The sequence below is a fragment of the Motacilla alba genome, chromosome 2 (assembly GCF_015832195.1).
Source record: "Motacilla alba alba isolate MOTALB_02 chromosome 2, Motacilla_alba_V1.0_pri, whole genome shotgun sequence".
In the NCBI taxonomy this organism is placed as follows: Eukaryota; Metazoa; Chordata; class Aves; order Passeriformes; family Motacillidae; genus Motacilla; species Motacilla alba.
In genome coordinates this window covers 38,575,398-38,589,623 of record NC_052017.1, presented here as the reverse complement: position 1 = coordinate 38,589,623, position 14,226 = coordinate 38,575,398, and the positions used below count along the sequence as shown (strand labels likewise).

The following is a 14,226-nucleotide window of genomic DNA, read 5'->3' as shown; positions in this document are numbered from 1 at the left end:
TTCATGAGACCTAGATTTAAACATTTAAGAGCTTTCAGAAACAGGCAAGCATGCAAACAAGTACCGGAGTAAAATAAAATGGGGCAAAACCATTTCTGTTCATTTTGGGCTAGAGGACATTAAAAATTCTAACGCCTTATGATCTTTCTTTTTCCTTTTATAGAATTGGCAGCTGAGTGTTATTTAACTTTGAATAGAAAGGGTGCTATTTCTACTCCTTGTACACCATCTACTTTAAAAAATCCTTTACACTTTCCACATGAGCGCTGAAGAACTGGAAATTAACTGTTCCGATGTATTTTAAAACGAGCATGTGATACAAAGTCAAACTAAAAACAAATCGTGGCTATTTTTAGAACGCAGTCCTAGGGCCAGCATCGCAGCAGGAGGAGCTGCAACGTGTCAGCCGGCTTATCGCAGGCACGGCAGTGGAAAACTCCCCCTGCTCTAACAATTCATCCAGCAGATGAAAGCAAGCCATGAGAGCCTGACAGCAGCAGAGGGAAATCCATGGCCTTGTCTACTTACGGAGAGATCTTCCTAAAGCGTCTTTGAGCGCTTACTGGTTTCTGAGTGCCTGCTTTCCATCTTCCACACCATCAGCATGGGAGCTGCTCTCCGCAGAGAGGCCAGTGAAAGCTTTGCTTCTTGGCCTTTTGCAGAGGCACCTACCCCATGCGATACTGTCTCCAGTAAAGCAATCCTCAGGAAAACAAAAGTTTGCAGATATAAACCAGCAGGAAGATATACACACTCTCCCATTTATTTCTTCTGAGAAGGACCAAATAAGCCTCTCCTTTGATAGAGTCCTTCAGGAACATTCGGGTTGCTGCAGTTCAGACTTCCCAGAACTCTTGGGAACAATTTACTGCATTTCTCATGAACCTTGGCTACTGTAGATAACATTTTCAGGTTGGCCTGACAACCAAATAAGCCATGTTTAGCTTCAAGGCCCAGAACACTGGCAATTTACTCGTTCCCAGACTGATATTTATCTCATTGACATTTCTCCATCCTTCGAATTCAACATCACAAAAAAAAAAAAAAAAAAAAAAAAAAAAAAAAAAAAAAAAAAAAAATTAGGGGAAAGAAAAAAAAGAGCATTTAAAGAGAGGAGAAAGATACCAGAGAAACCACAAGGGCCAATAGAAAGCGCAAGCCACATGGCACAATGGCAATTAGAAAGAGAGATGCAAAGATGCCCCGCGTCCCCAAACAACAAAATGATCAGAATGAGGAATATGAAGCAGTGAACTGAGTGCATAAAGGAAGAATGGAAGCTCTGAAACAAAGCTTTTGAGGTCATGGGATTGGGGTCTCAGCAGTTATGTCCGCATGACAAAGCAAATGTGGCCTCAGCATCATTCTTAGGAGAGCAAGGACTGGGTAGGGACTGGCTACGTCCAGGTTTCCCATGTGCCCTTACAGCAGCATTGCCTGGCACAGGACAAGGCAGAAAGGATGACCCAGGGTTTTCCTTGCCATGAAAGCAGCTGGGATACTAAACTGAAGAAGAGGCAAAGGTGACCTGCAATGGCAACACAAATGCATAGAGCCAGTGTCTTTACATGTGTCATTTGGAATAATGCTATAAACCAAAGCAGGGGATGAGAAATAACAGAAAAAGGCCAGAAAAAGAAGAAGATCTATATTGAGACTTGATTTTATAAGAGATACCTGCCCAAAATGCCTTTCACTGGGAAACTGATGGAAAAGAAAGCATCTGATGATTCCTAAACCACCCTAAAAGTGCAAAATGAAAACTAAGACCGGTGTCAATGCCAACTGTTCTCAACAAAAAGCCCCATCTCCAGAGAAGGATCTCCTCAGAAGGTGGCACATGGCAGGACTGCCACAGAAACCTGAGCTGTAAACACCAACAGACACATTATGGGCTCCTTTAAAATAAGGATGGCTTCAGCAAGGTCTGTGGACTTTGCTAGAGCACTGAAAAGCAGCGAGCACTTCTCTGGAGTGTGCTGCAGGTCTAAGCAGAAATTAGACTGTGTGTGCATTCTGCTTTTCCCAGGCTCTAGTTACCTTAAGTTCCACCAGTAATGAAAGAAAAGTTACTTGTACAAGGTCTCTGTGCCACTCAGCTGAATATCTTCCACAGGACAAGACTGAGAGCCTTTCAGAAAGTTCTTTCCTAAAGCACATCTCTTTTAGAGCATGGCTGCATATGGCAGTACAAATGATTAGTGTAATAACTTTAGAAGTGTCACAAATTTAATAAAACACCTTGTTAAGCAAAAACGTAAGAAAGGCACACATTTACAGTCGTCGAGGACCAGGATTGATGGATGCAGACAAAAGCTGCAGAGAGCACACGAGCCCTGGTAACTTCTGCCAGGATCTGTGTTGTCATAGAGACAGCAGAGAGCGTTGAAAAGTTCACAACGGTAGCTATACCTTAGTGAATAAGTCTTAATGTAACTTCCAGCTGAGGACATGTAATCAATCTCTGTATGAGCTTATTGAAGGAATTCCCTTCATGCTTACTCAGCCCTCAAGAGTCAAAAATGAGGGAAAATATTTTAAAATATATATTTTACTACTTTCGAGAGGACAAGCCAAGCGCTTCTTTTGGACTGGGAGAGTAAGGATGGTAATGACAGGAAGACAACAGTTTCTTTTGAAAAAGAAATAGGGTAAAACATGAAAAACTTGATATTCAATTTAAAAATCCCCCAACACTAGCACCAACCAAAAGAAAAAGCATGGAAATAGTAATTCTACAGCAGCCTGGCAAGTTTGGCCACATGAAGCAGTTTCTTCCCCTTTCCCGGCAAAGGTGGTTGCAGCCCTGGCACTTCACTGCTGCTCTTCTCCTCTTGGGTTCAATCAACTCATCCCTTTTTACACTGCAGAACACAGGACTTTCCCTGTTCTCTCTTCCCTCTCCAAGCCTTTCTCCTGGCATCTCCCTCTCCAGTGGCATTTGACCCCTGGTTTACCTTCCTCAGGGCAGCAGCACCCCCGTGACCTTTCTCGGGTCCCTGCTTCAGGCTCTGTCCCACCACTTGGGAGGTACGGGACACTGCAACCCACAACAAGCCGCGCTGAAACAGTGCCAGGGGTTGTTTATTGGCTGAGGTCTTCAATTCTTAGCTTACACAATTATGGGGTTTCTATGCAAGGAAGGGGGGGAAAATTTGCAGCACTAGTATGTTGCAGTTTAAAGTTACAGCTATTTGCATAATGCCTGAAAGGCAAGGAAGAGAAGAAAAAGAGAACATTAGGATGCTATTCTTACTTTTCCGTAACATTTTAGAATATAAAGATCAGACTAATTACCAGACAGTCTTGAGCTGAGCTGAGGGTTCACTAACCACACTCTGCTTCAGGAATTAGGAGAGAATTTACTTAGCCGCATCATGAAAGGTGCCAATAAATTGTTCAGCTGGAGAGTTAACATAATAAAAAAAATCATTTTTTATGTTATTTTCTTTAGCAGTTTATTAATTGCTGCCTGAAATACTTTTCTGAAACACAACGAGCTGCAAATGAATTCATGGGCTATTAATCTGCTGTACATGGCACTGGAGGGAAAGCTCATTAGGTGAGTTGATGCAATTACTGCTATTACATAACCATCTTCACAGAACATAGAGTAAATTATGGATAATAACATTCAATCTAAGTTGCTCCTTTAAACATTAAAGCTGGCAAGTGAAAGCTATGCAAAATCAGTGGTAAAGGCTAAAACACAGAAGAGGCAGACCCCAAAAGGAGAAAGGAAAAGCAGATCTGCTTCTTTGAAGACAAAACAACGATGTGAAAAGCAAGAGATGTTTGTTTAACCATGGGAAACAATGCACAACAAGTAGAACCCAGTTCTCTACAAGAGAATTTTAATTGTATGTAGATAATTTTCAGCCACCCAGCATAACAAAGTGTGCATTATCACTGGCAGAGCACAAGCTGACACTAGAGCACTGTGGTTTTTATTGCAGGGAAGACCCTTCCCCATTAGCTTTGCTGTCATCTTAAAACAATCTCCCCATCAGTGATATGGAGAGTTTGGCATTAACTTTTAAAAGTTCCCAATTTTTCAGCCTGAAAAAAAAAAAAAAAAAAAAAAAAAAAAAAAAAAAAAAAAAAAAAAACCAAAATAAAAACCAACCAAAAAAACACAAACCACCAAAAACCAAGATTTTGTATTGAAAATGAAAAAAATGAAATTTGAAAATGAAAAAAATCTCAAATTCAATCCGCCCTTAAAAAACAAAATTAAAAATATGCGATCTCTATGGCTTGGGCATAGCTTCCCCACTAACTGTATTTTCCAATTCTTAATTTAATTGATATTTTCACAGTTTACATCTTTCTACTTTCAAAGCACTTACAATACAAGGTCTCCCAGCCCCTGTAAAAAGACGTAATTTTCACCTCTCAAGATAGAAAAGACAGAATAATTAGCTTTTAGGGTTTAGAGAGTGGAATTAGTCCCAGAACAGAATTCAGGGGTTTGTGATTTCTACTCTGATATTTAGCTCCTGCCTCTCGAGAAAGCAAGTTAACAGGCAAGGCAACTACTCTGGAATTTTTGAAAAAGCCCCCAGCCACTATGTGGTATTTAGGCATCCAGTTAAAAATCTAGCCTGTAGCAAAGCAGAAACAATTCCTAAATCCAGTGCTTCCTGCTGGCTAAAAAGAATAAAACAACCCCAGTTCAGTTCTGACTAACATCTAAATAAAGATTGCATGCATTCTAATTAGTTCCCTTTAAAATAACATCAGTGAAATCTGCATGAACTTCTCAAATGCAACTATGCAGACTAGCCCTCCACTCAGCCACTCACTGTGGATGGAATCATGCTTCATTAAGGAGGCTGAAAAAATTAAAGAGAAATAAAAAATACAAACATGACAGTTCCTCAAGTTGATGTTTCCTGCTTGCCAATTTCAACTAGAACAAAAATAAGTAAATCCATTCACTCTATTGTTCAGTAGCAGAATGTAATCACATGTTCCAAGAAGCATGAACATTTAAATATTATAAGACTCAAGTCTGTGACAAAGAGTAACAGACATTTCTGGGCAAGTTAAAAAAATCCTCTACAAACACAGAGCACAGAAACCAGATTCTCTCCTCTTCATGATAATTTCCTTGCATTCCCTCCCTTCCTCCTTCCCTCCCTCCAGAGAGGTTAATTGTAAGCAGATTTGCAAATCTGAACATTGCTTCAGTGCACTGAAGCAATCTGGAACAATTCTATGCCTTTATAAACATAATTTCGCTCTATTAGAGCTCACTGCAGACAAGATTTATGCCAGTATAAAGAGGGCTTCTCTGCATCACACTGTAGTACGTGGGCTGGGTTGTGTCTGAGGGGACCCCAAAGATCATCAAATAGAGTGACAGCCCCTGCAGCCCACACAGTTTATGAAAAAGGATGGAAGTTGAAGAGCTGCTGTGGGCTAAGCTGGGCAGTTGTGGCAGAAGGGAGCTCCATTTTCTTCCCCCTTAGACCCTACAAAAAAATCCAGTTTACGTTCTCTTTATGAGCAGGTTTCACCTTACAAAGTGACTGTTGCAGCATCCTGCTTGAAAGAGCCCATTCTTGTGGGAGAGTTTTGCCCGGCTTCCTGCATGCTCCCTTAATTGCAGGAGCCAGCGCCATACGTGTGACCCCTCAGCAGCTCCTGAGCACCCAGGGCCTGCACCCAGGCAACAGCGAGCTGCTGGCGGGCACCTGGGGTCACGCCGAGGATGGGGCTTCAACAGCAGCACAGAGATCACGTAAGAGAAGGGCAAAGGTTAGTTTCCTAAGGCTCTCCATCGCATAATGAGCCACTGTCAGCCTTAGTAGCCTTCTCACTTCAGCAGCAGCGAAAAGGAAAGCTGAAAAAAAGAATCTGGCGTGATCACCGTTTGTCTCTACATGGTGATTAAAAACACCAAACAGACTGGGAGGCTACGAAGGACAGAAGTGGTTTGGAGTGGGGTCCAGAGCCTCAGCTGCACCTACACTGCCATAAGCACTCCTACATGAGCTGAGGTGGGACAGCCATATCACAATGCTCAAACCTGATGCCGGTGGAGGGACTGGCTCCAGGCCCTGAACCAGGAGCTGCAGCTCAGGTTTCGGGGACAAAGCTCTGGAGTTTCTGAAGGAATGGTATCTAATTAAAGACAGCAGGGTTTTATTTCAAGCTGTGTTTTGTCCTGTTGTAGGATGATAAGGCAGTCATCACTAAGTCGTTTCCCCTCACACTCTTTGTCTTGCCTATTTGGAGCACAAACTTTTTGCAACAGGGACTACACAATGAAAGATGGTCCCTACACTACTGGGATCCAGTTTCAGCAGGTCTTGCAGATATTATCACAAGGCAAATAGCTCCACTCCTGCCCTGGAGGTAGTGTAGTTATTGACCTCTCTTGATCAGATCTGGGGAGTAAAATGGGGTCGGAAGATAGCTTTTTTCCCCCTACACAAACAAAACAACCTATAAAGAAATGCAAATTCGGTGCATTCCTTTATCATCTCACTTCATTCTCTGAAACAAGATAAAAGCATACAAGAAATGCTCAGTATCTCTTCTCTTTCAAACACTGTACCCCTATTCTTAAACCTCTACTTATCACACTGGCTATGCACCCAGTTCCCATCTCTGTGATGTTTGTGAGGAACACTCATTAAGCTCAAAGGGAGCTGCATATGCAGGTACTTCTGCATGCCCTTTAAAGACAGAACAAATAAACACAGGACTGCAGCTTTTAAACACAGATTACTCTGTATACTGAAAACCAGTATCTACTCCTCCTTAGCTCCTGGGAACAGACCTTGGGGTTCCTATTTGCAGGTGCCATCAGTGATTACTTTCCCCAACTGGGAGTGGTCTGAGCATTGTAGGCTTGTTTCCCTGTGAGATTTCTCTGATACTTTTTTCTGTCCTTTGTTCATGTGGCTTTCACATTACAAGATAACAGAACTGTAAGAAGACAAAAAAATAAAATGTGAATAATGCACTGGGAAAAAAAGAAAAACCTCTATCTGGTAAGAAAAAGCCGAATGACAGATGTGCCTTTGTTTACATAAACTTCTAAAGAAATGGAGTTAAAACCTAGAGATATGTATGAAAGAAGGTCAGATAAGAAAATAGTTTCTCAAATCTCTTAAGAGATGAAAAGCTCCTGTTTATGAAGGGATAACACAGAATCACTCCAGACTTAGTTCTTAAACCCAGAAGACAAGACACACTGCATTCAAACTGATGACATTTAAAATAATTTCTCTGTTCCTTTGCAAATACCTTCTACAGAAATGCAGCCAGAGGACATCCCTCACTTCTCTCCAGGATCCTCTGTTCCCCCTCCAACCTGTTATCCCCTTTTTGGTGTCTGTAGAATTTTGAGATAAAGGCAACTGCCAAAGGGCAATTTCACTTAGTTCACCCCAGGAAACAGGCAGAGCAAAACCTATTCCTGCTGGCAAAGCTCCAGCTACCCTATGGGAAAAAACAATCCATCACCTAAAAGGCAGTAAGTCTTTCTAGTTCATCCAAAGTAACTTCGGTTAACATGTTAGAAATACTGCTGATACTTCCAAAACCTACTCCGATGTGACGTTACAGCATTTAATAAGATTACTATTTCACGTCAGCAATAAAGTCCTTAGGAACTCAAGACCAACAAGCCCTCAGGTGAGAACAGTGCTTTTTCTTCTCTTCCAAACTACATAATACTGTTTTTATTAAAAAAAAAAAAAAAAAAAACAACAAAAAACCAAAAATCTTCACGTGCACTTCATATGCAGTGAAATAGCTATCAATAAAATCCTCCTCATTCAATCTTATATCTTTGCATTTAGCCTACTTTCTCCTTTATTCCCATCACAGTCTCCACTCCAACAGATCTATACCTAAGTACAGATAAGCGCACTTCAGGCACACATGAAAACTAGAAAACCCAACACAGACAGTGAATTAATGGAAATCCCAAGACTTCCTCCCTCAGTAGACGGAAACTTTCCAATAACCACAACTTCACATTTCCATGAAAAGGAGCTGGAAACATAGCACAATGGTCCAAAGGATGCATCTGGTTCTTTCTCCACTTCTCAACACTCTTTCTCTGAGAGGAAGGAGAGGGTGGGAGAGAGAAATGGCATATAGTGAGGAGGGACAAATGTAACTTAAGGACCCCTAGCTCCTGATCAAGTACAGAGAAGGGAACTACTGGGATGATGCCCCACACAATTCAGAGATGTAAAATGCTGAAGATGAGAACCAGTTTAAATCACAGTTCAGACATAAATGCCTCATCATCATCAATTTTTCTTTTCCTGTGATCTTAAACTCTCTCCAAGAAACTCTTGTGTGTGAATTAAAGTTAAGAACTGGTTGGGCAATTTTCCCTCCTCTCTTATGCACACACTGCAAATTTCTGTAGTGGTTATTACTGGTATTGACCTACTGACACCGGGAACATCGCTGATAGAGGTAAAAACCCTCAACAATCGAACAGATCACTACACCAGAGACTTTTTTGCTACTGCAATCAATCCAATCAAAAATGAAAAAGTTTCAGAAGCATTACCCCCCCATGGGATCTGAAAAGGGTGTTTTTAGCTATATTTTCAGTCTTGATGGGGATATCAATAAACTGGAAAAAGAGAATATCACATATTTCTACATAAATATTTTAAAATGTTAATTTAAAGGGCAAACCAGAGATTTCTAGAAAAGCAGGGAGAGGAAAATCCTTTGGGGTTTTGGTGTGCTTTGCATAGTCAGGTTTACTGGCTTTGCAGGTTTAGAGAAGAGCATTTGCCAGCTCATTTCACCTTTCAGAGAGGATCCAGGCAGCAAGAACACAAAGCTTTTAGGCTGCAGTGTTAAGGACTCAGAAGTCTGTAAATACAGGTCTTAAGTTGCATACCAAATTCATACTCCTTTCCCTCCATTTGAACACAGATACTGGCTTCAATCAAATAATTGCATAATAATTTTTTTCCCTTAGGACTGCCACATAAATGTAGGATATGACAAACAATAAATTGTTTCTGAGACAACTTACATTCTTTGGACATTCCCACTTCAAAGCACTTCTGTAATCTGCAGTACTGGCAGCGATTTCTGGTAACTTTATTGATAACACAGTTTTTATCTCTGTGACATGTGTAAACCATGTTCTTCTGGATACTCCTGCGGAAAAAGCCCTGGAATCAAGAAAAAAAGAAATCAAGTAAGCTTCTGAGCTTTCCATAAACCATAGAGACAGGCACAAATGTTGCTTTAAAATAACAAAACCAATTCAAAGTTATGGCTGGAGTATGGCATCTTTAAAGACTCAATCTTGCTGTAATTTAGTACTGTTTGTTGCAACATAAGACTCATCTCGTAAATAAAAACTAATTATCTAATGCAACCTAAGGCCAAAATAAATAAAGCTAGAACTTTGAGCATTCAGGAGCATTCAGTAAGAGCATTCAGGAAATGAAGTCCTAGATTTCACAAAAAAACTCAACTAAAAATTGTTTGAGCTTATGAATGTAAGTAATGAGTTGGGTAAACAACAGCCTTCCCAACACATCCATTTGGAAGTCAGACACTCATCCAGTAATAAACAGACTCACTCAGCCTGAAGGTCCCATCTATTTTTGTTACTGCAGAGACTCTCTAGTTTGAAGGCTGTACCTCAAAACAGAAATAATCTGAAACCCAGGTCTCTTAACTACTGAAACTCCTACAGCAATTAATGAGGCTTCTGCAGGTGGGAGAGCCAGTATCAGGTTATTGAGTTGTGAACTTGTAAAAGTTGCCAATTACAGCACTTTTTTTCTTACTCAGATACAGCTGTGAAAATAATCAAGTAATTACAATGATCTTGCACAGAAATTAAAGAACCCTAGCGGTCTGGTTTGTATTCAAGGAACACCATTTGACTGAACTCCTCCTTCGATGAGTAAAAAAGAGAAAAATAGCCATAAATGGTAAGGTTAGGTGGCACAGAAAAAAGGCAAAACCCAAGTTAATTTCACTAAACCCCAAGCTTTAGATAATATCATGTAATAATGAAGGGAAAAAAAGAGGATTACTTTAAGCATTTTAGAGCTCAACCCACAGATATTCAGGAAAAGTATTTCTGCAACAGACATTTGGAAATTTGACAGCACTATTTAACCTTCTCACTTAGATTTTGAAAATGGTTTCAGCAAGCACCAGGGTCAAATTTCAGTTAACATCACAACATTATGGAAGAATAGTTAACAATTTTATATTTGTTGGAGGGCTTGAGAGGTTAAAACTCTTCAACCAGCCACATGTTTACACCCTACAGGGAAGCTGTAAACTTGATGCCACAGATGATAGCTCTGTGCCCACAATGCATTTGTCTAAAGATGCAATCATGGCAAGCTATAAAATTGGCTCTCCTCGAAGTGCTCACCGAGATACATGTGCAGTTCAAAAGACAAAACTCCCATCGTTCAGAGCTGACTGAGAGACTTTGTGGCTATATGATCAGGGAGTGGTAGGGCAGGCAGTAAGGGCTGGTCATAAATTCCTTGCACAACCAACGTGCTATAGATGCTAATGTAACGAAAATACCTCAGATTCACTCAGAACTGAAAAATGCCTCCTTAATCACGTAACCCCTGGCAAAAGTTTTCTGCAGCTCTTGCACAGGCAAGCCTCATCCTGAGGTTAGCTCCTCTGATTTAGGAGATATTTATTACTACCATCAAAGTGGTAAATAAAAACTCTCCACATTTTTCCTTAAGCTACGGGACTCAGAAGAAGAATTTAAAGCTATTTGTTTGGCTAATTAAAACCTTCCAAGTTATCAATAAACACTGCTATTTTATATTCTACACTTCTGATCATTGACACTGCTTCAATTGTTGCAATGGCAAGTGTATGTACATTTGTTTACTCGCCCAAAAGAAAATTTAAGGCAATATTCACTCCTTTCTTGCTTTGATATTTCCCTGTGATGCCTGACTCTGGGGTAATTGCTGATATGGCTAACAACAACAGTGAGGCATCTATGGCATCGATTTTGGTATTTTGGTTTAATTTGACAGGCAGAAAATGTGAGCTGTGCTGTCTCTCTACAGCTTATTTGGTGATCACTTTCTAGCTGGAAAGACCCACGACAAGCCAAAACTGGTAACTTCTATGGCAGCCACCCAGCCTAATACAGTGCTGCTGCAGGTGATTTAACACCCACAGCCACCAATGGCATTACTCTCCTACCACCAGCCTGACAGGACAAGAAGCAAAATGGCCCAAATGAACAAGTCACCCAATACTCGGAAAAGAAGAGACAGTCTTCTCCAAATACATCTGTACTCTACCAAAATATAACCAGTAGCTAATGACACCTACTGATCAGTTGCTCTGATAGATAGCTGCATCCTTATAAGCCAGGGTTTAATTACAGCCCATCAGGAAGGAAAGCAGAGGAGGCTGCCTAAGTCCTTACCAGACAAACTTGACCACACAGTGCAGCTGAAAAATGTGATCCATCTGCAGACAGCAAGTATAAAGCATTCATGAACTCATTACTAATAAAAAAGGCTTAAGAAGAACAAATTTGGAAAAAGCAGATCTCCAGGTCAAAATGATGACAGTTTCCTCATTAGCCTAACCTCCCCCAGCAATGTCCTCCACAGAGGGAAAGATTTAGAGGAGGATGTAACTGTGGAAGCTTTGACTGCTGTTTGACAAATTACTTTTTAACACCTGTATCTGATTTTCTTCCTGGATTTAATAATGGAACATAGATAAAAATGAACTTGTTTACACAAAATATTCAGGTGAAAAAAAGGTGTAATGTGGTCCTGGTCAAAGCTAAGGACATGATTCTCAACAATGTATTAGTGCTCACTCGCAAGTATTCCTCTCAAAGTCAGCATTGGGATACCATTCCTTGTAACATTTGTGACAAACTCATTTCAAAAGCTCATCAATACATCATCAAAAAGATTTGATTTTTAAGTTTTCCCCTGGACAGGCACTAAGATTACAATTATCTTTGCACACAAACCCCAAACCAAGTTGGGACAGGAGCTCAGACAGTGGTGGGTGAGTAGCATCATTTGCTGGGCACGGGGGTCTTAGTTTCCTCACCCGCCTCCAGAAGCTGGGTGTGGTGCAGCAACAAGTTATGGATTGCACTACAAGCAGGGTCATACTCAGAGATACTTCCTGAATCTGGGCTGAAAAATCAGAGTGTCCTGTCTTACCCTCTGCAGGGGTTTGGACCCTGACTGCAGCTCTGCAGCAAAAGAAAACTGTGCAGGACACAGAGATGGCAGACACACACTGGCTGCCCAGTTAAACAAAAAAAGCACGTTTAAACCCTTTCAAGGCTGGGTTCCAAATAGCACAGATATAATAACCGTGGCCTTTTCACTAAAAATACTGAAGTTAGAAGCAAGCCTAAGTTTTCCTCCAAGTGCTTTCTGTCACACGACTCCCATCTGATCTCACAACCCCAACAGTTTCTTCAAAAATCAAGAAAATTCAAATGTGAGCTGATGTAAAGAAGTTGTCAGAAACTTCAGAGACTGAAAACCACCACTGCTTATAAATTAATCAACTTCTAGTGCCTATTGGCTCTTGAAAAACAATATACTAGCAACTATAATACAGTCACCTCAAAATGAATTTGTTTGGCTGAATATTTAGACGAGCCATTTTTTATGCAAATATTTTAGCTTCTCGTCCAAATTAACACCCTGTGATGAGAGATGAGACACTCCAGTGCCAAAAACAATCACAAATGATTTTTTTCTTTGTAATTTAAAAAGCCTCATGAATATATAAAAATCCCATTCTGTGAGACATAAAGCATTACTGTCATACATAATTGTTTTTGATAGCACCTACAAAGTACTTGAATTTAAAGGAGAAGAAGCTAGTGAAGGTCTATCAGGAACAGTGATTTACTCCGATATTCCTTTTATCCACAACTTTTGAAAGGAACATGTATCTTGTGTTTTTATTTTAGAGAAGACAAAGCTTTGTGGAAATCACACTTTTGAATTAATTCTGTTTTTCTGAGCTGCTTTTATCAGCAACCTTTACAGAGAACATTTTAGACCAACACTTCAATTTTTAATCTCATCTTTTCTGTGTATCATGCCACGTTCCTCCCAGGCCCACCAATCTTGTTATCTTAATGGATGACAGATAGAGTATCACTCTGACCATGCCACATTAGGCATCCTCATTTACCGAGTGCAAGGAAAAAATGCTGAGTATAAATTATTCAGAAATCTATTGTATCAGCGTGTGTTCCCTGAGCTTCCACCAGTGGCAGAGCAGACAGATTATTTTTCACTTTTAATTGTGTTGATATCTTACCTGGTGCACTGAAAGCAGAGAGTGATATGTGAAACTGTATGTATCAAGCAGCAAACAAACCTGGTTTCCTAGGTCTATTGCAGAGAAGTAAATAATCTATTTAATCAATCCAACCTCAACACAACACTGAAGAAACCACCTCATCCCATTCACCACTTACTTTAGCAGCAGTTGCCTGTGAATGAGTCAAACTTTGAGAGCTCAGTAAAGAACAGAGTGCCCACAGAGAATATTAACTATTTCAGTAATATTTTGAATGCTGTTATGCCACGGGCTGTCTGAATACAAAGGACCTCATTAGGGATGAGCCTCCAAGACAAAGTTAACTGTTTAAACTTATGAAGTCTTATGGATTTGTTAGCATGAACTGCTACCCCTACATATTTGATAGGGGATCTTTACAACTCGCACTCCTTTACTGTCCAGTTGATTTTGGCTGAGCAGATGATTTAGAGCTCAAGTTATGGACATGCATGAAGAGACGGATCATTTGATCACAACGTCTTAAAAATATTTTGCCAGCACAGGGCATGCCAAGTCTTATTTGCAGGCATAGTGGGCTTATAAGCTGAAAACTTGCACTGCAAGCCAGGGACAGGGTAATCAGCAGAGAAGGGCTATTGCAAGCTCAATCTGTTTGAACAGCCTGCTCAGTTCATCTGGTTCAGCTTTGATTACCCCCAAATACAGGCAGCCAGCTATGACTCCTGCAGATTAAGAGGCCATTCTTTGGTAAATTTGCAAAATAAGCTTCTGAGTGAAGCATATTGCTACTTTATCGTAAAAGAAACAAAGGAGTAGGAAGGACTTCTCCATGGTACAGTTTATCAGTCATTTATAAACTCTGACTGAGCTCTGAGAGGAAAGATAAATACCAGTAACAACTGAAAAGAAAATCCAGCCCAC

General features: G+C 40.4%; 1 protein-coding gene across 10 annotated transcripts in view; it reads right to left on the bottom strand.

The window, feature by feature from the left end:
- Positions 1-14,226, bottom strand: part of RARB (retinoic acid receptor beta) — a 319,525-nt gene that overhangs the window by 35,520 nt on the left and 269,779 nt on the right. For all 10 annotated transcript variants that reach the window (XM_038128356.1, XM_038128359.1, XM_038128360.1 and 7 more), the window contains one exon: positions 9,026-9,167. In XM_038128356.1, coding sequence (XP_037984284.1) covers positions 9,026-9,167 — 142 coding nt within the window. The remainder of the gene's footprint in view (positions 1-9,025; positions 9,168-14,226) is intronic.